Raw genomic sequence first — 25,540 nt, forward strand, 5'->3', positions numbered from 1 at the left:
AACGAGACAGAAACCCAGCTACAGTTTTCATGCACTTCTTTAATATATCAGTTTTTCATATTCACAACAAATACATTAAGCTTTTTCTTCTTATGATACAGCCTTAAATAGTTTTTACACTCAACTGGTTTTCTCAGAAGTCTGCCTATCAAAACATCTTTTAATCCTCGTCTCTTCATTTTTCAACAGTTTATCATTTGTTACATTTGTGGTCTCCATGCCTCCTAGCAAACTGACAGTATTTCCTTTGTACAACTATTTACAGGTGAAACAAAACATATAACCCCCAAAAAAATGTCTCCATAAAGTTAGGTTTTTTTTTTCATGATAGTTCTCAGTTGTTGGGTTTAAGGTGCAGGCAAGGAGGAGGGAGGAGGGGAATGTGTCTGAAGAACAAAAAAGGAGGAATGAAGAGAGAGCAAGGCTGTGCATTACGTGGAGGAGAAGAGAGTGAGAGAGTGAGATCAGAGGAGGAGGAGGGCGGCGGAGGAGAGAGTCAGTCCTGTAAACTCTCCGGTTTATAGACGGACATCAGAAAACTTGATAATGAATACAGCATTCTTCAAGACGTTGCTGTTTACTCCCTCAGGTCCTGTCCTGGTAACAATGAAGAATATGAAAATGTGAAATCCCAGATTACAACTAATCTGCTAGTTTCTGAGGGACCACAGCGATGCCTGTGGAAGAGGACTGGGACCACGGGATATTTTCCAGTGAGGCCGCCAGTTCATTGTTGACCTAGTAAACTGAAGTTTACCAAACAAGTCCACTTACTCACTGGTTCTGGACCATATCACGTGTTTGGAGGTTTAATTGATTCGAATGTGTGGGCTTTAACATTGACCTACATTTGTTACAACAAGCCACTAAGTAAACTTGGAGCTGAGGTTCTTCCCAACGTCAAGAATGAACCTCCATGGTCTGCATTTTTCCCCCCCGACATGCACAAGAAGGATTTGATCGGAATCGTCGATCAAAGTTTGAACATCTGCATTTTTTTCAACTGTGTCAGCTCAGCGTGCTGAAGAAGACCATGAGATACAGTCAACAGCTCCGAGACGAGCATGTGAGAGGACTTTGAGCAGAGACCGTTAGGCAAACAACCTCTGGTGGGATTTCTCCACGCAGATGGTTTTGGTTTCATGTGTTTGGGTTTGGAGAGAACAGCCTGGACAGAGTTTACCTGCTTTCCAACCTTACTCGGCACTCTAAATTAATTGAGATGTGACAAAATGTATTTTGTGTCACTTTCTTAAGAAGCTAAACTCTTGTGAGAATAAAGTCAGTTTCAGTGAGTAGAGACTGACAGCGGCTTCCTCTGTAAACTGCGTATGTTCCCTGCAGATTCCTGCCACAGTCCACAGACTCTGAACTGTCCTTTATGTGAAAGTGTTTGAGACTGTGTGGTCCAGTGCTTGGAGATGTGTATCCTTGAGCTGTAATGACCAAGGCCTGCGTCAGAGCCCTGACTTCATAAAAAATAAATATATATATATATATATATGTAAAGCCATAATTATAGCTCTGAGGCAGAGGAGAGGATTAAATCAGGTTTCTGAGTCTGTTAGTAGAATGTAATGATTCAATTTAGAACCCTTGACCAATTACCTCATCTTCCACTTCCACCTAAAGCTGTTTTTTTATCTTTATCTCTAAACCTTTAGCCTTTCCTGACCATGGCATCGTTGTCTCTCTAATGACTCAAAGTCTCCTTCACAACCTGAACCCGATGGTTTTTTTCTTCAGATGCTTACTGAAGCTAAAGGATAGAGACGAACGTCACTCATACCAAAGGATATGTAACATGTAAGAGACCAATACTGTTTCTATGTCTTTGGAATTTACAGACTATAGAAGAGCACAAACCAAACCCAACGTGGACCTTAAAATCTCCTGGTGAAAGCACATAACTCGAGCTGTCCTTTTTAAAACCAACACCAACTTGTGCTCAATAAATTAAGCATTTTACCACGAGAGGGCACAAGCTGTTTACAAGACCTGAACCAAAGCATCATGTGAACCAGCGACGTGGCCGACACTGCTGAGACAATGACAGAATAATGCTAAGAATGATTACCATAACAATAGCCGGTGGGAATGAAGTACCTTGCTTTCGCCAGTAGATGCCAGGCTTCACACAAATGTGGGTTTGGTCACTCTTTAAGTTTTAACCACACTTGCATGTTCAATATGCAAGTGTGACACATTTCATGAGCTGCCCTGTGACTAAAAAGGAGGTGTATGATCCAGGACTGGGATAAGCTGTAAGACTGTCCTGGGTCAGGGCTAGCAGTCCCCCCCCCCCCTCTGCTTCCAGTCTTTGTGCTAAGCTAGGCTAAATCCGTTGCAGCCCTAAGATGGGACTTGTGGGTAAGATGATAAGTAAGTGTATCTCCTCACAAGCCGGACAGTTCCATGAAGCGGTTGGGGGTCGGGGGGGGAGTGGGGGTTTAGTTCATGGCGTTTATGATGGAAAGGCATGATCCATGATGAATGTGAAGAACCAGGTTGTCGTATTTGGATGGATGGACGCTTCAACTGTGTGCTCTACCTCCAAAAACATCCATTCATCAAGCCAGCAGCCTCATTTTCTCAGCTCCCCATCACACACGGTGACATACTCGGCTCGTGGAGGCTTTATCAAAGAGTCATTCTCGGCAAAAAAATATTCACACTCGGGCCTCGGCGGATGACTCATGCATTAGGTGGATTTTTAGGTCATCAGCTCTGTATGTCACAATTTATTCTTCAATAAAAAAAATTAAAAAAAAAAAAAAAAAAAAGTCAAGGCAAGTCGCTCGTTTGCTTCGATCCGTCTCATCTCTACAAAGTGCAAGTACACGAGTCACAAAGACTAAAACAAGCGTCTAGAGAAAGACAAGAGCGTCAAATAAAGCGGTTCTGGAAATTAAATCAGTTAAACCAACAAAAAAAAAAAAAAAGATTCACATAAATAAGTAAATATCTGCAGGCCTGCCTGTACAGAAAAAGGCAAACAATGACAATAATGAAAAAAAAAAATGAAAAAAAGAATGTGTAACACCTACAACACACGCTGGAATGAAAAGAGTAACAGGTGCATGTGTGTAGAAAAAGGTTAGAAAGGTGTGACTGAAAGGAACGATTCAGAACTTTGTTTTTTTCAAGACTAACAGAACCTGCCAGAAGACCACGTGTCCCTTCAGCAGATCACACTGCAGCTCATTGGTCAGCAGCGGCAACAAGTAAGGTCCCCGTCTTAAGCAGAGTGCAATATTAAAGCCACGTGATTTTAAAAAAAAAATAAAAAGAAGAAAGACATGCACTTGGTGTCACAAAAGAAAGTAGAGGTTGGGTTCTGTGGGAAAGCGGCAGAAGCGAATGAAAAGCTTTAGTTGCAAAGATGCTGTGTAACAACTCACTGTACACACTCTTTAGCTCAGTATAAACCCCCGGGCAGCAGCTTGGCTTAGACTCGGCTCTTTAAAAAACAAACCTTGTTTAGCTTCCATCATCTATCAAGCCTGCGTCTTTCCTCCCTTCACGCCGCGCAATGGGAGTTTCCAAACGGAAGCCACACAAATGACCACTTCCGATGAGATCATTTGAAAAGGTAGAGGGTCCCCGTCGAATTATCCAACATCGAGAAATCTTGCGAATCGAGTCCAATCTAATGAGTTAACTCCGACCAGGTTCTTTTTAGAGGGATTACGAACTCCCTCTCGCGTTGTTTCCAGCATCACCAAATAAATTAGCATTTTTCCTCCCAGAGAGCAGCTCCTGTGCTCGGGACTCCTGCAAATCTGCTTCTCCTGCTTTTCGCATGCACAATCTATTCCAGAGAGATAAAGAGCTGCGGCCGTTTCATCACCGGTGTTGACTTTGTTGGAGGCAAACAAGAAGGCAAAACTCAGTATTTTGCAGAATTTGGTCAGCATTAAGCCCAAAAGGACAACAAAAAAAAAAAGGGGGCCAGTGCTGCATGTCGCACAGCTACCATCTCCTCTAGAGGAACAAAGGACAGAAAAAGGTCATCACTCCTAGCTAATGCTAGCTTAACTCTGAAACGGGAGAAACAAATGAAAAAGTAAAAATAGATCTATCTTTCAAGTCATCGCTCTTCAAGGGGAGGGGGTGGTGGGGTTAACCCCCTGCCCAGTGACCTCCAGCTCTCGTGGGGGGAACAAGGCCGGCGCCCGACCTTCCATCTCTACCCCCCGTCAGATGGGGGCGCTGCGTCTCCTTCCACAGGCCCCGTTCTGCCGTCACTCCAAGTGCAGGTCGGCGGCGGCGGCCCGGCTGAAAAGAAAACCAGCCCCCCTCCTCGTTCGCACTGGAAACGACGAGACGAGCGGCGTCCACAGCCTCGACTTCTCCTGACGTCCCTCCGCCGTCTCCCCTTCATTGTCGCCTTCATCTTTTCCCTCCAGCAGGCGGGAAAAACGGTTTTGGTATGGATGTTATTTTTCGTTTTTGTGTCATTCAAGTTGCTTTTTTTTGTTCTTTTTTTATTTTTCCTAATTCAGTTGTGTCTGTCGCAGTGGCCGTTTGACTGCAGGACAGCTTTTGGTTGTCTTCTTCAGGTTCTTTGAGACAAATTTTTTCTTTTTTTTCTCCAGTAATTAATCCACCGCAGAGACACAAGACTTTTGAGAAGTGACGAGGGATGGAGTGGTGGGATCTGCAGCACTTACTTAAATGCTGAAAACTCCCCTGAAAAACAAGAGAAAACATGGAGAAAATAAGTGTGTGAGCTCTGTAGCAGCCACAGTACTGCTGCTGCCAACACTGTATCCTTCAGTGGACTAGTTTCCTCCCGGGTGCTGTGAAGTCAGATGTTTGTGTACGTGTGTGTGTGTGAGCTCACCATAGCCACAGGCCTGGATGGGGGTTTTGGGGGAGGCGCAGGCGTACAAGCTGAAGTCCTCCGTCTGGAAGCCGGCTCGGTTTAACGAAGGCTCCGAGGCGCTGCGGTGGATTTTGGGTAACGAGCGAGCCAGCAGCTCGATGGACGCCAGGATCTGTAAGAACACACCGCACAGCCACAGATCCATCAGTCACTGGTACAGCATTTAAACACAACCACGACAAATATTGTGAGCTGTATTGTAATCCGTCTCAGTGACGTGCTCCTAACAGGGGGAGGAGTGGGGAAGTTTAAGAGCTTTGCAGAAATGGAGGGATGCCTTCTGCCCTTTGAGAAAATGCAGGGCTTTTATTTTTATTGTCTTCTATCACAGGGACGGTTAGAAATGAAGAACTGTCTCTGAGCCTGTTGAAAATAAATATCTGCAAGGGCTTAGCGATTGGAGGAATACATCGTCCATCTGCGATTGGCTGAGCCCAGCGTCGGTTGTTTCGTTTTGTGCGACTGGTCATTTTATTTTGCTGATATAATGGCTTTTCCTCCGAGAATCAATTCAACTGTACAAACTGTTAACCTACATACATTTTGATTCTTCATCCTGACTCCATTCGCTCACTTTTCACTCTCTCTCTTGTGCTGAGACCCAGACACACACAGACTAAGCTGACGTCTCTGACCCGCTGCAGTTTAAATGATGACTTGTTTCGTAACCACCGCCACATCATCAATACGGGTCACAACGGAATTGATAGTTTTCTTAAATGAGTTACATCTGTCTTCATTCTTTTATTCAGCCCCTCCTGACTCCGCTCCCTCACACTCGCATACAAACACCATGGGGACACATGGAAACTCTTGGAAACATTTTTTCTTCACCAACACAAATATTGTATTTATCTGTCGTCTTCCCAATAAAATAAAAGAGCAGGAACATTTCTTTCTGACCTGAGGGAAGAGAGGTCGCTCCTCCCTCTTCTTCTTCAGACAGTCGGCCATCAGCCTCTTCATGGCCTTTGGACAGTTGCTGCGCACTTTGCTGAGGTCGGCAGACAAGTAACCTCGACCCACCATGAATATGATCTGTGGGAGGAGAAGAGAGGAGGCATCAGAATTTGTGTTTGCAGAGATAAAAACAGGCCGTCGCTTCACTACATGTCTTTGTTTGGTAAATATGTTATTATGACATGCTAAGTATGGGCTAATATTATTTGCACAGTAATGATTTTTGATTAGTGGAATATACTAAGTTGTGGTTCTATTGTTGTTTTGTGTTAATACATGTATATGGTTACAGCTTACGAAAGGTGAGGGCCCATAGTGCAGTCTGCTGCTAATGGGCAAACACGATTTTTGAAGTTCACAATAAGGTCAACTTTGATTTATTGGAACATGAGTCAAAACAAGATACTCTGCAGGTTCAGTGGCCACTACATTAGTACGTTTAAATTGAACATACATTTTTTTATACTTAAACAAACAATTATATTTTAAAATGGAATTAAAAGAATTTCAAAAATCTGAGTTTTTGTTATTCGATTATTGAAAGAATATTCAATGGCAGCAGCTCTAACTGATTATTGAGGTTGTAGATGGTGTGGAATCATTTGTACAAGTGACAGTGTAACATTGTCGTGGAGCGGAAACACTTAAAAACAAGAGATCAGCGCATTTCAGCTAAATGGAACTACAACGCGACTGTCAAACTTTAAAGTCCAATAGATTAATAAACTGTTAAACCAACCACCAGCAGCTCTACAGTTCCCCTGTGCTCTCGTTTTTCCTGATCTTATTTATTTAGCCGGTGTACAAAGATTTAATTACACTGCAGCTTATTGTTTGTGGTGTTTAATAATCCGAGTATGACAGCCACATTATTATTAGTGTTCAATTACAAACAAGACTGAATGAAACACGTTGTAAATTAACAAGCACTTACGTTTCTGTTTATGTATGGTTAAATCCAAAAATGAGGACAATATATTAAACCGAAATTTAAACAAACTTAATAGTTTCCCACCTGGTCCCGGTTGTTGATGTTGGAGTAGGGCAGCACTCCGGACATGAGCTCGTACAGCACGATGCCGAAGGCGTAGACGTCTGACTGGAAGCTGTAGGGATTCTTGTCCTGCAGCCGGATCACCTCTGGAGCCTGAGGGAGCACAATAGGGAAATGGTCTGTATTTATATAGAGCTTTTCTAGTCTTGATGACCACTCAAAGGGCTTAACAGTACAGATTCCCCATCCACCCATTCACACGGTTCATCTATGTGCAGCACTTTCTCTGTCATACATCACTAACACATTAGCAGCACAGCAGGTTCAGTGTCTTGCCCAAGGACACTTCCACCAAAAATCGAAATCAGTTCATCCTTGAGTCGTAGTGGATGTTTGTACAAAATTTGAACAAATTCCCCTGAGGCGTTCTTGAACTATCGTGTTCACAAGGATAGGACGATCAGACCACACGAAAATATGATGTCTCCGGCCACTGGCTGTCGACGGCGCAGAGGTCTCACAAAATAAAAGACAGAGTGAATGTAAAATTTAGGGAAGTGATACTGACCATCCACAGAATAGATCCAGACAGCTGCTCAAACTGGTGGGAGCCACTCCAGCGGGACTTGACTGTAGCCAGGCCGAAGTCACCGATCTTCACCGTCAGATCCTCATGGAGGAAAATATCTGGGAGGAGAGGTCGTCATGGAAACACACTCTTTTCTTCCATACCTATGATCTTTGCCATGAATTCTATGCAGAGTTTATATTTTCATTGCAAGTTTACTTAAAGGCCTCGGCCTAAAGCTTGACTTGACTCAGTGACATAAAGTGACAAAGGATACTGTTGCTCTTCAAATCTCTGTGGATGATTGATTTCGCATGCAGGTAGCTGAGGAGGAAGAGAAAAGGGATTAAACACACTGTTGAATCTTTGAGACTATGTGTGTGTGTGTGTGTGTGTGTGTGTGTCTGTGTGAGTGAGCGTGTGGGGAGGGGCACTCACTCCATGCCCTGAGCAGTCTGCCGGGCGATGTCGATCAGCTTGATCATCTCAAACTTGGTCTCGATGATGTGTAGGTGGTGGTACAGACTGGAGCCTTCGCACCACTGGGTCACGATGGCCAGCTGAGGCTTGGTGGTGTAGCCCATGAACAGCAGGATGTTCACGTGACGCGTTTTCCTTCAGGGAAACAACACAGACAGGTCGATGAAACTACGCGTCTGCATGTGTTTTGTGTGGCTGTTTATTTATAAAAAAAAAGGTGCACAGATTCTCCTGATCCCAGAGCAGAAGTTACCTGAGGACTCCCACTTCGTTCTTGAAGGCCTGGAGCTGCTGTGGCGTGGGCGCGGTGACGTTCAACATCTTCACCGCCACGTCACCTGAGAGGAGGAGAGGACAGCTGGTTCTCAAATAGTGCAAGATGGCTTCGTCCAAAATGTTGGAACATTTCAGAAAGCTTATATAGAGACATGTGAAAAATACATCAAACATCTGGAACCCACTAAGAAATAGGAATAAAGACTGTTTTGTTCTGATTCCTTGTATTAATTATGTTTATGTAGGATTGAGCTAAAAAACTGTGTGTGTTGTAATGAAGCAATAGAATAGTGATTTGATGCCTATAGGATGTAAACTGCTTCCTCACCAGAAGGTAGTGGACTGACAGTAGGGGGTGCTGTTGCTCTTACCATGCCACTTTCCCTTGTAGACAGTTCCAAAGGATCCAGAGCCTATCCTCTGGCCCAGAGTGATCTGACCCTCTGGGATCTCCCAGTCATCGCTGGAGTCCCTTCTCCCCAGGGTTTTCTGTTCCACAGGACACATAGTCAGCACACACACACACACACACTCTCACACACTGAACTGCAGAAACACTCTGCAGAAGCACCAAACCCCTTACCATCTTATTGCGGTCCTCAGACGAGGACGACGACTTGCGCTCCCTCTGCGGACACGGCGACTTCTGTGGAACCTTGACGTTGGTCAGGGAGCCGGGTAGAGAGGCGGGCGGCGTGGCCGACAGCCCTGCGGTGGAGCCTGGAGACGGGTCGCGGGCGACAAAAGAAGGAGAGAGGATGAGAAAGGCAGGTCAAACAGGAGAGGAGGAGAAGTAGAGGTGCAGAGAAGGAGCGGTTTGTAGGCGAGGACAGGGACCGAGGCGTCTGAATCAGTCGAGTGTGTCTGGTCACATGCACAGAGGAGAGGTGAGCGAGGTGCTTGGTTGGATGGTAGTTAATGGTTTAATCATCTTGTCTTTACAGATACATGTTATTAACTTAAAAGGATATTATGATGTTGGAGAGGACTTTAGCTGATTTAAACAGTTTGAACTGTTTACTAAAAAAGCTATAAAACGTGAAAACTTGTTGCAATAAACGAGTTGGACATTTTTAGGGAAAATATTGAATAAAATTAACTGAAGTAAATATTACAAATTAATCTGAATTGGGGTTCGACTCTTTTTAAAAGTTAAGAAAATAAAATCTATTTTTGAAAAGTGCAGTTCTTTAAAGCAAACATTGAGTGAAAAAGCTTCAAACATAGGATGCTGTCATTAACAGACAGTGGGTTGAGTCTCCGTTTTCAGATATTAAAAAAAGTGGTTGGAATCCCCCAGTTGAAGGGGAATTCCAGTATTTTTCAACCTGGGCCATATGATCATAAATGTGGTTGTGGAAATGATTCGCACACCGAGCTGCTGCACGGTTATGAGTGAGACTTGTTTAATGTTGCTACACTCTTATCAAAGACCCAGGTAAATAAATTGAGTGAACATTTCGAAGACTGTCGCAGTTGCCCCATAAGATTACGTTGTAGCAACTCCCACCTGTCACGGCTGCCAGTGGAGACGATCTACTGGACTGATTTTTACTACCATACATTTACACACCCACGTATATAAACATAAGGCCCAGGGTGAAAAATACTGGAATTCCCCTTTAAAGGTTTAACACATTATGAACATACAGGAGTTAGATTTGAGTCTGTGACGAAGATGATGGTGCTCGCTTAAACAGGTTTATCTGATCAAATCCTATCAGATGTTAATGTATTAACTTGAATTGTTTTTTTTGGCACAATATCATTAAGCACACTTCTCGAGAGCCGGTAGCAAAATTATCTTCAGTGCTCAAACGCATTTTCAGTGTTATTATTCTTTTTAAGTTGTAAAATAAAAGCATACATCCTAATTTCTCAGATTACTGATGTAGAAATAGGATACATTAGTGCTGATGTCTAGTACAAAGCTATACACAGCACTAAGGATTGATTTATAAGTCATAATAAAATTTTGATTGCAATCACAATATTGATCGGATAAAATAATCTTTTCTTCGAAGTGTATAAACTGTTCCAACCTTTAAATAAGTCAGAATGTGCTGTTAAATCCCCTGGTTTACTTTCTGATGCATTCTACACTACAGTACGTTACAAACCACCATCCACACAAATCACAAGTGTCTCATCAGAGTGAAGGGAGATCCCTGTGTAACCCGTGTAGTGACGGCTGTGTGGTAGAGAGAGAGAGCACGAGAAGACACAGAGGAAAAGAGAGAGAGGGCACACACAGTGGATGTCGTGGATGGGACACAGGGAGTGTGGGGAAGTTGGTGGGGGGGGATGGGGGGTGGTGGTGGTGGGGGGGGAGGGTTTGGACAGGTGGGGTTGGGGTGGATGTGGAAGGACACAGGAACACGCAGAGGCCTAACTACCTCGGAAAACAGGCTCAGGCTCAAAATCAAACACTATGTCATTGGGGTAGGAGTATAGGAGGGGGCTTGAGGTCCGTGTTCGGTGCTTCCTCAAGCAGCGGGCGGGGTGGGTCGGGGGGGCTGCAGGGCAAAGAGAGACAGACAGACCATCACTGCTACTCACCCTGCCCCTCTCACCTCTAGCTGGTGTCCGTGGACACAGCCGGGCTCCCGAATGAGGAGCCCCGCTACCTCCCTACGCTGCTAGCACGCTAGTTTAGCTCTGTTAGTCAGGGTATCTGCAGGTTTTCACGCAGCCGAAACGTTCACGCGTCAATCTGGAATCATTTAACGCAACGGGAACGACTTTGTGTCAGAGAGCGAGACGAGTAGTAGACGCGGGGGAACCAGCCGCCCACAGCACACCGCGGATTTACTGTCGAGCTTCCGGGTGACTTTATTTCCATGAATACTTTAGCAATTACAGCTGAAACGATTCATCAGCTACGCATGTCTCCTCCTGACCTGGCAGAGCAACTCTTAAGTAGGACTGGTCTGCACAAGTGGAGGTTATGTCCTTTCCAAAAACCCTGACCCACAGATCTGAAAAATAAAACCTACTACTGTCAGTGACTGGCTGCAGGACTAAACAAAGCTCCACACGCACACATTCACACACACTCACATATGCACACACACATATACACACACACACACACACACACACACACACACACACACACACACACACACACACACACACACACACACACACACACACACACACACACACACACACACACACACACACACACACACACAAAAGACTAAGAGCACACAGACGCAGGATGGTGGGAACAGAAGCTGCAGACGTCTGCTGCTGTGAACCGTACCTCCATCTGATCGTGGTAAGCTCTGATCTCGAATCAGGTCCTGAAATGAAAGGAGGAAAGAAAATCAGTAATATGAACAACATATGTAATTATTTACACACACATTTAATATTGTAATATGCAATGTACTGTAGCCAGGCTCTAACAGAAGGTGCACCCATGTTTGTGTTATTGTGTCATTTTAGAGGCAACACATTGAAATAATGTGAAGGGAAATTACCGGATTTTAATGTGCCTCAATTGTAATAACAAGAATGATAGACTTTACTTAATAGCAGTTTTCTTACAAAGTACTTTGGTTTTATTTCTTCTTTGTATTAAGTACAATAAAAGGACAAGGAACCTATTTGGCGAAGTTTCAGATTTAACCAAAAGCCAACTCTGTAATTTTTAAACATCTGGACGTTAACACCTCTAATCTACACACAACTTCAAGAGCACTGCGAAGTGAGGCTGCCCACAGAGGAATTCACCATTAAACATTCAAATAAGTGCTCCACAGATACCGAGTTCACACAATTATTTTTATTGTGAAATGTCCAGAGTAAATCGGTAACATAGCTGTGGTCAAGAGTTCATTATCAGACGGAGGGAAAACTTCCAAACCGTGTAGTCCCTACTTAAAAGACTCCGCATGCTGATCTGAGCTCAAGTTCTCAACCAGGAGGTGACGCCATGACAGCCAACAGAACAAAGTGCAGGTTCTATCTGGGTTAGTCGGTGTTAGGACCTTTCTGCTCGGTCTGTGCCAACAGTCATCCTCATTAAAGTGGACCACTCAGTTCACACATGGCATCCAGACTGTGTCAGATAGGATTCTAACCTGATCACATTTACTCCTGGTATTAATACATATCATCAACATGTGACCATACACCCCCACCCCTTTGGGAGGTGTTGATAGGCAGGCTGGGAAATGTAGGAATTCAACTCAGTAAGTTTATTCTGGTGAAAACCAGGTGACATGTGTAATCAGAAAGACATTACACGTTACATCCTCCTATCATTTGTGCAGGTCCAAATACAACAAAACTAAAAGACAGCAGAAGAAGAATAGAAGAACATGGTATGCATCCATAAAGCTGTGTTCTTTTTTGATTGGTCTCTTCTTCACTCTATTCAGAGCTGTTTTGAATAACGTGAGGACTGAGGAGAGGACTGCTTCCTGACTAATGGCTGCAAGCTGCCTCGCTGCTGCTGGCTCACTGGTCTGAACAGTCGTGTGTGTGTGTGAGTGTGTAATTCTGCCCAAGTAGTGGGTGTATGCAGTCGTCCCCTGACCACCGCCGGAGGGGGTTTGACCGTTCGGACACAATCTGTCTCGGGTGCATTTACACTTGTGCTTCCATGTGGTCAAGCTCTGCCTGATTGTAATCTGATCACTGGGTGACAATTCATGGCTGACACTTCTCATCATAATACTAGCAGAGGGAAAGCAGACTCACGTCTATGTTGACAGGCTCGATGGTGTTAATATGGACGTTGGGGGCCGAGGACGAACGGTCCCGCTGGCCAAACTGGTTGCGGTGGTCCTCCTCGCTGGGCCGGAAACTGGGTGGGATGGGTATGGACTTGGACGGTGATACACTGGCATGGCACATAGACCTGGAAAGATAAGGTTTGCTAGTTAAGAGTACTTGCGAAAAAACAAAAAAGCACAAGACATCACTCTGCATATTTACTTAAAATGACAGAGAAAAGCATCAGCGAGTGTAACATTCTGGAATGAAAAACTGCAAAGCGGTGGCAGTGGACGACTCACCCCATGGAGTCGGACGGGGGAAGTGACGGACAGGCCTCCGACACGGGGGTGGTTCCCTCGGAGCACACCTCCTCCTGGGTGAACGGGTGATGCTCAAAGAACTTGGACACTAACAATAAGCTGCAGGACACAAATCGCCAAGGTTAGTTAATAATTCAGTACTCAGTCACTCCCAGCCTGACTCAGCAATGAAGTCGCACTTATTTAGAACCGAATCAGGAAACACTGCACAAATTGTAGTCGTGTGACAGACAAAGGAAAGCACAGAGCACGAAGCTCAGCCAGATGAACAGTACTGTACTGTCACATGTATACAGTAAATTCAGGGTTTGAGCAAATCACTACAATGACCATTTCAAGCTAAATGTCCCTTCACATCAAGTCTAGATTTCGATTTATTTGTGGAGTTAGCCAAACTACAAAATATGACCTGCTGAACGACATAGGGATCCATCACTGGTGACTGACTGCCATTAAGATATGAGCCCAGCATCATGACCAAGTCACCGCCATTACTCGTTTCTTATTCATTACTATTCATGTCCTGCCCACCTTGGCAGAAACACCAAGGTTGGTTTTGTTGGAACTGCAGAAACAGTTAATTCGTGGTTGTACAGCATACTTTCACGATCCATCTTTGACTGCGCTGAGACAAGACATGTTTAATTTTGACATGTAACCTAGATAAATATTTACACGTGAAACCACGAACCAACGCTCAGCGACGCTCAGCATCAGGTTGAAATGAGAATCTGCAGCTTTGCTAATGGAGTTTTTTTTGTGCCAGAGCTCATCACACCTTGACTGCCCCTATGTCATCATCGTCATATGCCAGTTCAGACATCACCCAACCCAAGATGAAACCGATAGATGATGTGTAAAGCTAACATCAGCAACTTTCACATCACTTTCCAGGACATACACTTTAATATTACACACCAGCAAATAGACCCATCCACAAGAACAAATCTAGGCTCTTATCCAGCACCCTTCTAGCTGAGCTAACACGAGTTAACACATAAAAGCTTGCACAGCTACACTTTGCAGTTTGTTACAGCAGGATAAAGGTGTATTTTACTGGACACGTGCGATGAAATCCAAAGTCCGAGATCGCAGTGGAAGTCCCTCTCCTGTGTGCAACACATTACAGGAGGTTCAGTCCCGACCGGGTTACAGCATCATGGTGCAACAACGCTGTGTGAAACTCACTCTAGCTGGTCGTAGTTGACGCACATGAGGGGAACCTCAGTGCTGCAGCGCTGGTGGAACTTGTAACCGCAGGTCTGACAGCGGAAACCCTGGAAGAGCAGCTTTCTGCAGAAGTCACAGAAGGCCAGTGTGAAGAAGGTCTTCCTCACCTGTCAATCAAACACAGACACGCAAACACACAATCAGGCACCAGACAAGGCTGAGGAATATAATCAGCAGGCGGAGTTTGTCTGGTCGTACTCACAAAGTTGTGTGTGGTGAGCGGCACATTCTCTAACACTTCTACATGTAACTCCTCCCCTGTCAGCCAGGATATGTCTGTGTCCCAGCCAATAGGCTTCTTCTCTCTGAAACAGGAAGTTCATATTCCACTGATTTATATGATTTATGTGATTATGAAATATGTAAAAACACACATATGCATATGTACATTTTATATGAACAGTGCATTTGTAAAATATTCAGCCTTCCTTCACTTTTCACACATTTCATTATGTTGCTGCGTCTTAACAAAGTGAAACAGAATATTTGTACCTTAAGTAAAAACTGTACCTTAGATTTAAAAATTTTAAAACATAAATATCCAGACCCTTAATTCAGTACTTAGTTGAAGCACCTTTGGCAGTGATTATAGCCAAGTCTTCTCAAGTATAAAGCAACAAGCTTTGCACATTGGGGTTAAGGGATTCTCTGCCATTGTTCTTTGCACATCCTCTCCTAAGAACTGAGATCAAACAGTTTAGTCTCGGTTTCACACGACCAGAAAATATATTTTTTTCTCAGAGTCAGAGTCCTTTAAACACTTGTCACTAAAGTGAGGGTTCTGTCTGGCCACTGCCATGAAGCATTGATTGGTGGAGAGCAGCAGTGGTGGTTGTCCTTCTGGAGGTTTCTCCCATCGCCACACAGGATCTCTAGAGCTCTGCGACGGTTTCTCTGGAGGAGGTGTGAACGCAAATGTCCGAGTGAGAGCCACTGACGTATGAGGATTTTCTCCACTGGGCCCCCTAGCATAAAGTCCGCAGAATGTCCACAGGAGTTGATGTGTGCGAGTGGGTTGCTCAGCTGGGTGAGCGGCTCGCTGAAGAGTCCTGGTTGTTTCCAAACTTCTTCCATTCAAGAATTGTGGAGGCCACTCTGGGAACCTTCAATGCAGCAGATCTTTCTGTAGCCTTCCCCCGATCTGTGTCTCGACGCAACCCTGCCTTTGAGCTCCTTCGAACTTATGTCTTTTGCTCCGATATGTACTATTAGCTATGAGACATTATATGGACAGTTTGTACATGTCTTCTCAAATCATGTCTTACCAACTTGATATTCCACATGGGGACTCCGGTCAACGTGTAAAAAACATCTCAAAGAAGATCAAGAGAAATCGGACAAACCTGAGTCATAGAGCTTAATGTACTTGTTCACATATCATCTCCCAAAATGTGCATCGCTCTTTAAAGTGTTATCATTTAAATATAAAAGCAGAATTTTCCAAACAGGTTGAAAGCAGAACAGTTAAGAGACGAACGGTAATTTATGTAAATTAAGTTCAGGACAACACTGTACATTTTATAATAATATATACAAATGTATATCCAAGGGAAAATATAGTGCGTTTGGATATCAAAGACAGTCTAACCTGATACCAGTGTGTGGACAGCACACAACAAAAGAAAGGGTCAAGTATCAGCATATGCATTATTAGTTAGTCTCCTCCGCAGTACAATAGAGACACACTTACCCATCCTGTATCCTGTACACGGCACAGCACTCGGGGATGAGGCCTCGCATCATCAGAGCTTTCTTCAACGAGTCCCTCACAGTCATCCCACAGCGGGCTGGGACCTGAGCACAGCACAACAACACTCACTGAACTGACGCGGCACAGCAGAGGAGGCTGGATGAGGGGCAACTGCTAGGTTTGAGCTCATCAAACATTCACAACACCGATGCTTTTGATTGATAACTAAAGATTTCACCACATTTCTCTCGCATCTGTCAATTTTCATCTAGAACGACCCAGAACTGCTGAGTATGATGAGGCCTTAAATGGGTCAGACATGTCTAGATTCTTCTGCGCTCTGACTTTCAAGTTAGACAAGGTGCGTGATGCATTACTGTGTGTAAGCTGTATCATGTGTTTTAGTCTTTGTCTAGTTTTCTTAGTGCTATTTCGTCATTATATTTAACTTTTATCTGTGACCTGCCGGGGGATTGCAGCAGAAAATCAGCCCTAGCCTGGTATAGTACAAAGCATCAAATGGTAACATTTAGGTTTAATGTTGCGAATAAAAATAAATATCTATTGCAAATCAAAAAATAAATGGTTTCTTAAATCCTCCTGACGTACCACTGTTCTCTGTTTGTTGGGCAGGAAGACCCTCACGATGGGTTTCTGCGGGGAGCGAGGGTTGGCTCGGCTGGCGTCGGTGGGGGTCTGCAGGCAATCCAATGTGTTGGGGGCAGAAGGAAAGGCCTGAGCCCCCCCTCCAGCCCCACAGCCACCCATCTTGACCTCCAGAAGGTCTGGCGTGGTTGTGGGAGAGCAGGAGAAGTCTGTGCCGTTCCCCATGGCCTCCAGCAGCTGCTGCTCCCTCTGCTGCAGGGCGTCTAGCTTACTGGTGTACTCCTCATAGGCCTGAAGGGGGCGACACACCAGAGAGCACTGACTCGACAGCTTCAAAACCTATAGTGTCATACATAAGATTTGTTGTCTCCAAAGTTATATTTACCGAAGTCAAAGCACTCTTACCTCTAGATATATGGAGGGGGGATTGTGTTCTCCTCCAAACTTGTCCAGAAGAGCCTCTAAGTGTTCCTGTGTCAACTTTATCATCTGTTTGATGTTCCAGATCTGTGGGGACAACACACCAAACAACGTTACGGAGTTGGTTTCTTTCAACGAATGAACAGCAGCCTTAGTCTGAGGTCTATAGAATGAATCTGTCCATGACTCGGCCTCCGTTGATGTCGTACTTTTGCCTTTTAATATTGCCAATCTGTCACAGTAGGTTCTAGTCGCAAATTCTGGCCACGACTTGGCAGGGTGACATGGCGGACGACATGTTGGCTGTGAGCTTTCACGACTTCAAAAAAATACAACGCACAATGACAAAGAAGAAGCATTTTAGCTGAATTAATCACCTGACACACAATGACCCAGAAGAAGACTTCTCGCACAACCCAGTGAAATTACTCAGGCTATCAGAATTATATCAGGTGAATAGTCAAAGACATTACAGCAACACAAAAGAGCAAAATATTCATTCTTTGGTCATATTGGAAATGGTTGTGCAGAAAAAAAAAAAGGTGCCAAACACTCTTAATGGTTCATTACTCAGGTGAAGCATTTAATTAAACAAACAGTTAAATCAGTGTACAAGTTACTGCAACCAGAGGGACTAGTTATGACTAAGTTATAGTTATGAGCAGTGCAATGCTCATAAATGGTAATGCCAGTAGAACCAATGCTTCTGTAATAAAACATGTTGCTTGTTCTTCTAAGGTACAGTTTGTACTAAAGGTACTGCAGATGTTGTAAAGTACTAGAGATGTGATTCTTCTGGGACTTTTTATAACCCAACAATTTCTAGACTGACGTCAAACGCAAAAGGAAGGATGAAGGAAGGCAGAGTTGGTACAGCAGAACTGACGCCATCATTACCGTGGCTACAGCGGTGTTTACTGCTGATCAGGAAGCATCTGGGTAACGGGCCCTGACACTTCCTACATACACTAAGTGGTTGAACAATCACAAAAGAGTGGGCCAATCAGAAGTGGGTTTTTGGGGAGGTGACTCAAGAGCTAAAGCGGAGCATTGTAGAGGGTGAAAACAGGCACTCCATAAGTGTACAGTAAGAGAAAAAATATTGATTTTGAGCAGAACAATATGTACAACTATTCTAGCAGAACCCCAAATTAAAGTAACTGTTTTCAGTTACTTGGAAGCAAGTGTTACTATTCACTAACTTTCTTTCTCTTTCTTTGTTTCCTGTTTTCATATGTAGCTATTGCCTTATAATGATGTGACGGGTCACTGTAAATCTGAATTCACCTCTACTTTACAGGGCTGTCCCCTAAAAGACAGCAAGTCAATTCATCATTAAGAACTTGCATTTTTTTTAACTTTTGGCTGCCTCATCGAGCAACACTGTAGCAACAGGGGGACGAGGCTGTAAACTTTACAAATTTAATTTTCTGTAACATGAATAACAAATCTAACTGTGATGGAAGTAGATCGGTAATGAAACGGGAAGGCAGCACAACACCAGGCAGGACGAAAGAGGGAAGAGATTTCTGTTGATTCCAGCCCTCAGCTCTGGCACCTGTCAGCAGCCATCACGAGAGACTCCAGTGTGGCTCATAACCGAGATGACCGAGACACCAATGTTTTCTTCGACCATGCAGAATTATGATGTTTTCACATTCCAGATGATAGAGAAAGATGAGGTAACATGAGAGTATGATGCGGGGTATACACCTGAGCTAACCTGACAATATATGGGCAGGGCTGTGATTGATACACAGTATTTCTCCTATTTGTCGATACTATTTAATGAAAAATAGACCAAGCTAAATTTGATGTGAAAAGATGTCTTGTTTTGGTCAAATTTAGCTTGTATCTGACTGCTCGTATCTGAAAGTTTGGTAGAAACCACATTCTCTAGCTTCCTCCTGACCCTGATGCAATTGGCAACACGGAGATGGTACAGGTGACGCAACACCAATCTACAACAACAGTGAGACATTACTTGATTTCAGTCAGTGTAAGATTCTATTAACCCTCATAATGAAAGCAAACTCGGCGTGAAGGATTAATGCTAGTATCTCTCTTACTGACAATGTAAGTTAAAACTGACACTTTTGAAAGCTGAAATTCTACTTAGCACCACTAAACATTACGACCCTACCAACTGGTTGACCGATTTCATTGATCAACATCTGTCAATCAGATATATCAGTACTGATGTCAAATGTGAACAAACATTTTTATATATAACCTAAAGCCAAAAAAGATGCTTGGGGTCAATTAGAGAAGGGGAAAACGCATAATCTTAAAGCTAAATTCCATTTGTAGTCCCTGCCCATGGATAAGTGAACAGCAACAATGAAACCCCAAAACCCATCATCTCTGCTACAAATGGACCAACAACGAGCATATGATGTAACGAATATTGGCTGACATTTGAAAATTTTTTTAGCAATTAAAATAAAATATCGCCATTGTTCCCAAAAATCCTGCCTCAGTTGGGCTATATCAAAAATTACCCCCGAGAAGCTGAGAAACTGTTAGCAACATTCTACACAGGCACTGTTACAAAAACATTTTAGGAAGTAAGGCCGGAATTTCCTGAAATTAATCCGGATGTACCCAAGTCAAAATATAGGTCATCCCCAACAAAATGTCCCAACCTAAAGGGTTGTACCAAACGGAATCTCTTTGGGTTAGTCAGACAAAACAACACATCTGTAGATCTGATTTCTGAAAAAATTAAATAGTATCTTTCACCATTTACTGATATTTTATTGTCAAACTATGAATTGCTTATCCTCACAAAATAATCTGCACGTAAATAAATTCTGAAAATAACTATTGGATTCAGACCTTACTGACCTGGGACCTGACGTAGATTCCTGTGACATAATACAGTCACAGGACAAGGGCTATAGATATTAAGTATTGGATGATCCATATGCAGCCATTTATTATCTGGAACTTAAATGAACTGAAGTCTGGCCAAAGAAAGGAGAAACCAAGTAAAAAGTTATAAAAAATATTTAAAAAACTGAAATCTCTGATTTACCAGAGTTTTCCATCCCTTAATTCAGTCCTATGTAAAAGCTGCTTTTGTAGAAACCTTCAAATCATCCTGGGTTAAGTCTCTACAAGCTTTGCTCAGTTTATCCTGTTCTTCTTGTCAGATCCTCTGAAGCTCCATCAGGTTTTCCTCAAGGACGTCCCTGCATTCATTATTCCTCAGTTCTGATCAGTCTCCCTTGTCCTTACAGCTGAGGAACAACTCCATAAGATTATGCCACCTTTGTGCTTTCACCATAGGGATGTATCAGCCGGGTGAAGACCATGGCCTAATGTTGGTCGGAGTTCCTTTTTGTCCCCCTTTCTGGCTGTCATGTGCTCTGTACTCAAAATTGACTTGTCTAGCCACTGTACCGAGGCCTGATTGATGGAGAGCTGTCCTTCTGGTACGTTCTCCCATATCTGCAGACAACTTCCGAAGCTCTGTTACAGTGACGGCTGTATTATTGGTTCCAGATGTCTTCAATTTCCAAATTATCGATGTCACTGTGCTCCTGTGGACACTCAAAGCTTTAGAAATTGTTTTATGCTAAAAACCCTGATGCATGCCTCACCACAGAGAATTCCTTGGACTTCGTGGCTTGTTCTGACATGCAGTCTGAAGTGTGAGACCTTGCGTTGCTTTCTAAACCATCCCCAACCAATTTAATTTGCCAGATATAGACTCCGGTCAAATTCTGGACACATCACATTGACAATTAAAGCAGAGGGGACGCAGCTGACCACAATTTGGAGGGACAACCAAGGCTCATACTTTTTCTAAATGAGAGACGGTTTGACTTGTGAGACATGGATTGCTGGGCTTGCAGAAAATTGAAGCATTTCAAAACTAAATCTACAACACTAAATGTACACATCATCAAAGAATACCCTGTTCTTGTGCAATAACACCTTTATTAGACAATACTTGTGCTTTGGTTTTGAAAGTGTTTCCTCTTCCATCGAGGCAGCAGCTGGTTAGAAATCCTGATCCTATGATTGAAATGCTAAAAGCTGGTTTAAACATGACATGAAGATATCTACTTGACATATTAGTCATTTGAAATTAAATTTAGAGGAAACCCCTGCACATAAGCACAAGTTTACTCACGAGCATCACTCCTCTGCCTGTGACAAATATCCGTCTGTTGCGAGTCCCCCAACTTTACAACCGGCTTATCATTGAACTTCCTTTAAGTCTGCACATATCTAATCAGCCTCCAGGAGCTCTCCCTGAAGACAGACTGGGAAATGATGCCCTAGGTGTGGCCATTGGTGATCAGATGGAATACGGCTAATTGAAGACACAACGCTCATCTTGTTTTGAGGTCCCTGGCCATATTTGGGAAGGATGAGCATCAATCGGAACTAGGGTATAGTAATATTATACATTCATTCAACATGGATTTGCTGCTAATGCTTGCTTGTAGCCTGTGTGTGTATAAATGGTAAATAGCCTGCATTTTCCAAGCGCCGTTCTAGTCTTGATGACTCAAAGCGCTTCACAGTACGGTTTGTTTTTTGCCATTTTTGTACACATGACATTTTTCAAACCACTGACATTCCCCTAAACCACAGCCGCCCCATATGTGTGTTTCCACCAGGTCTGTGAGCTAGCGTGACCCTGTATGTGCCTTAATAATAATAATAATAATAATAACAATAATGATAATGATAATATATTAATTCATTTTGCACTTTTCAAAACAAAGTTACAAAGTGCTGGTGTTGTCTTTGTGAGTTTATTTCTGCTTGGTCTTGAAAGAGGCCTGATATATTTTTGTGTCCAGTAAACATCTGTTAACATTGACAGTGGACTTAACATTATTTCAATTATACATTTAATTTGTAACTGACTCCGTTTCAACTCGTGCAGCATAAACTAGTTTTCTGTCTGTGTAACAGTTGAGAGAGTAACACACACACACACACACACTCCGATAGACAGAGGATTGAGGGAGATCTCCATTCAGGATAAGCTCTAGCCCTTTCTGGAGACAAATTGATAGTTTCATGATCACTACATTGTCTGATAAAAACCAAACCCAACAGCACTTTAACGACAGGAGCAGCAGGGAGATCGCCCTCCATGGACTCTTTTGAATAAGCGATGACAGAGATGGTAACGATGACAGCCGGCTGCCCCAACATACGATGCCACAGGAAAGCTCTTTACTGGGGTGATGAGCAGATTTTACAACTTGGCTAGAGGCCACAGAAGTGAGATGGGAAATAATAGATGGTGAGCCGGTTTTAACGTAGAGGTCGAACACCTGATTTCAGCACTGATGTTGCGTATTAGAAACTTTTACATAGCGCGATTGATTCTCGAATGTTAAAATGTCCTGCTGGTGGGATTCAGTTTGCTGTCATGGTCCAGCAGTGAGGCCTCAGATCTGCAGACTGGAGACGGATTCCCAGGCCGGGCTACATGGGACATGGTCACTGTGCTTTAAATGGTGTGTGTGTGTTTGTGTGTGTGTGTGTGTGTGTGTAAACAGTCTGTATTTATATAGTGCTTTTCTAGTCTTGATAGCCACTCTAGGCGCTTTAGGTTTTTGGCATTCACCCATTCATACAGTATGTCTATTTGCAGCACTTTCTCTTACGAGAAGGGGCAATGTGTGTGTCCGTGTGTGTGTGTGTGTGTGTGTGTATGGGGGGGGGGGGAGTGATTGTAAAGCCTGTAATATGCATAAAAGTAGCCTGTGCATCTCAGTTGCACTTCACAACACGGACACACACACACTCACAAGCACGACTTGATTTGGCTCCCTCCTCCATCATCATCACCATCATCATCATCATCAGCCCTCTGAGGTGAGGAGCCTCTGGTGAAAATTAAAATGTGTGCACATCAGACTGCACACACACGAAATGCATTGGACAGCAGCGTAATTGTGTGTTTGTGTGTGTGTGTGTATCTATACTTATGAGGACCACTTTTGGTTCAATACCATCATTGTGAGGACATTTTGGCTGGTCCTCAATTCAAAGGGCTGTTTGTGGGTTAAGACTTGGGTTTAGGGTTAGAATTAGATTTGGGTTAGGGTTTGGCATTTAGGTGTGATGGTTAGGGTGAGGGTCTAGGGAATGTATTATGCCCTCACAACTATAGAGGGACAAGTGTGTGTGTGTGCGTGAGGTAGGTGTGTGTGAGTGCGATGTGTGTGTGTGTGTATGAGAGAGTGTAGTGTGTGTGTGTGTGTGTGCGCGCGCTCTGTTGGCGCACCAGGCTGCAGCTGCAGCGAGCCTGGAAAATGAAGCCAGGAGCGAGTGGAATAAAGGCCCGAAATAAACACAGGCTCGGCCGAATAAAAGCTCCCCCCTCCCGCTCACTCGGCTCTGTCGCATCGCTCTGTCCGCTGGAAGCCGTGGGCCGCGGGAGACCCAGCACTCCGACGGCTCGCTCACACTGAGCCCATCGCCCGTTGCCCCCTGCACTGCAGCCCCCCACGATCCGTGTTCCAGCCGGTGTTTCCTGAACATTTACATCCAATTACCTCCGCTCGGAGCCCGTGTCCCCTGCCTAGCCTCCACCCGCTAACCCGCCGCCGCGCGCGCTTACCTCCTCATCCTGCGGACCTCCGGGGATCCCCTGCGCGCAGGAGGCGTCCAGCCCGGCGCCCAGCTCCTCCAGGCCCGGCTCCCTGCCCGGCTCCCGCTCCGCGGTGTCTCCGTTAAAGACGGGCGGTGGGGACTCGGCGCTGCTCAACGCCGCCATTTTAAACTGCGAGAAACTGAGTGGAAAATAATAGAGGGAAACGCAGGCTGGTGCTGAGGACAGGAGGGGGAGACAGAGAGGGAGGCGCAGGACCACAGCGCTGGTCTGTGGATGGATGGCACACAACCACTACACACAAATATATGCGATCATCATCACTATTGTCGTTATTATGGCCTGGATGGTTATACAAGCCCTCTCTAGAATTTCCACTGGATGATGGGAAAAGTGAAACTCATTAGCCGAGGTTAAAAATACCCGATCAAGTGACCACGTGGTGTTATAACAAAAAAAAAAAATTGGGTTAAAATCCACACTTTACTATGAAAACAGTTTATGCTGAATTTTGGTTCTCTTCATGTTTATCGTATGCAAGAAAATAAGGAGCCTGAAGAAAAAAGGTCTAGTTTGATCTGATCATGATGTTTGCAATGGAAAGACATTTGAATATTAAAGTCTTAATTCTGAGATCAAAACCCAGAACTTTGTCCTAAGAAACACAATTTTGAGGGGAAGAAAGTATTAATTGTGAGACCGAAATTTTTTTAAAAGGTTTACGAAAAATGTTCCAGTAAGAAATAGTGCATTCTTAAATAAAAATAAATAACACAATTTCAACTAATTTTTTTTTTTAAACTATAGAATACTGGAAATTGACCACATCTGATTGACTTAGATATCAAAATGAGAGTTTTCCATCTGATTCCAGCTGACATCCAGAAAGGCTGTCTGCCTGTGCACTTGAATGTATGATCCAGATGTGGACGTAGGCCTCTGTATGTGATGCTGTATAGAGGGAACCGGAAGGTTGGCAGTTCAATCCCAGTCTCCCATATTCCACGTGCTGAAGTGTCCATGGGCAAGACACTGAACCCCAAATTGCCCCTGACATCTGTAGTGGCTGCGTGAGGGATAGAGAAAGTGCTGCACATAGATGCACTGTATGAATGTTTGTGTGAATGGGTGAGTGGCAAAACAAACTGAACTGGAGTGAGCTTTGAGTGGTCATCAAGACTAGAAAAGTGCTCTTTAAACACACACCATTTACCCAAGTAGTTAGCAGTGACCCAGCGCAGGTTCAGATTATTCCCAAGACCTTGAGTTTTGGAGCTACATGGTTAGACAGAGCAGAGAGACACTTCTGTTGCCAAAGCTTAAAAGCAAAACTTGGAAGACATGACCAATCAATCAATCAATCAAATTTTATTTGTATAGCCCATATTCACAAATCACAATTTGTCTCATAGGGCTTGAACAAGGTGTGACATCCTCTGTCCTTAACCCTCAACAAGAGTAAGGAAAAACTACGAAAAAACCCTTTTAACAGGGTAAAAAGAAGGTAGAAACCTCAGAGAGAGCCACATGTGAGGGATCCCTCTCCCAGGACGGACAGAAGTGCAATAGATGTCAAGTGTAAAGGAGAACATCATCAAGATAAAGGTTTTAGCAGCATTGATAAGAATAAACATTTTGAAGCATAACTGGAGGTCAATGAATTGATGGATTATTGTCAGTAATGGTCGAGTATCTGAGGAGAAATACTATGTATATCAAGCAGTCCTGCTGCAATCATAGTCTATGGTCAGCAGCCACCACGATCATGATCCACCATCAAGGTCGGAT

General features: G+C 43.8%; 1 protein-coding gene across 2 annotated transcripts; it reads right to left on the bottom strand.

Annotated features, from left to right (window-relative positions):
• Positions 1–2,233: 2,233 nt before the first annotated feature.
• Positions 2,234–24,012, bottom strand: braf (B-Raf proto-oncogene, serine/threonine kinase). 2 transcript variants are annotated; one of them, XM_034578586.1, is made up of 20 exons: positions 23,762–24,012; positions 17,149–17,250; positions 16,747–17,034; positions 16,138–16,241; positions 14,650–14,752; positions 14,406–14,554; positions 13,197–13,316; positions 12,880–13,039; positions 11,435–11,474; positions 10,563–10,682; positions 8,750–8,886; positions 8,538–8,655; positions 8,144–8,228; positions 7,849–8,025; positions 7,688–7,734; positions 7,411–7,529; positions 6,864–6,995; positions 5,792–5,926; positions 4,847–5,000; positions 2,234–4,692 (listed from the first exon to the last, which is right to left on the bottom strand). In XM_034578586.1, exons 1-20 carry the CDS (start codon positions 23,915–23,917, stop codon positions 4,670–4,672), a joined length of 2,469 nt encoding a protein of 822 aa, XP_034434477.1. In that variant the 5' UTR covers positions 23,918–24,012; the 3' UTR covers positions 2,234–4,669. The 2 variants fall into 2 exon arrangements, with proteins under 2 accessions (XP_034434477.1, XP_034434478.1); XM_034578587.1 differs by lacking the exon at positions 10,563–10,682 and having other exon boundaries at positions 23,762–24,007.
• Positions 24,013–25,540: the final 1,528 nt, after the last annotated feature.

Source organism: Hippoglossus hippoglossus, chromosome 23, assembly GCF_009819705.1.
Source record: "Hippoglossus hippoglossus isolate fHipHip1 chromosome 23, fHipHip1.pri, whole genome shotgun sequence".
Lineage (NCBI taxonomy): Eukaryota > Metazoa > Chordata > Actinopteri > Pleuronectiformes > Pleuronectidae > Hippoglossus > Hippoglossus hippoglossus.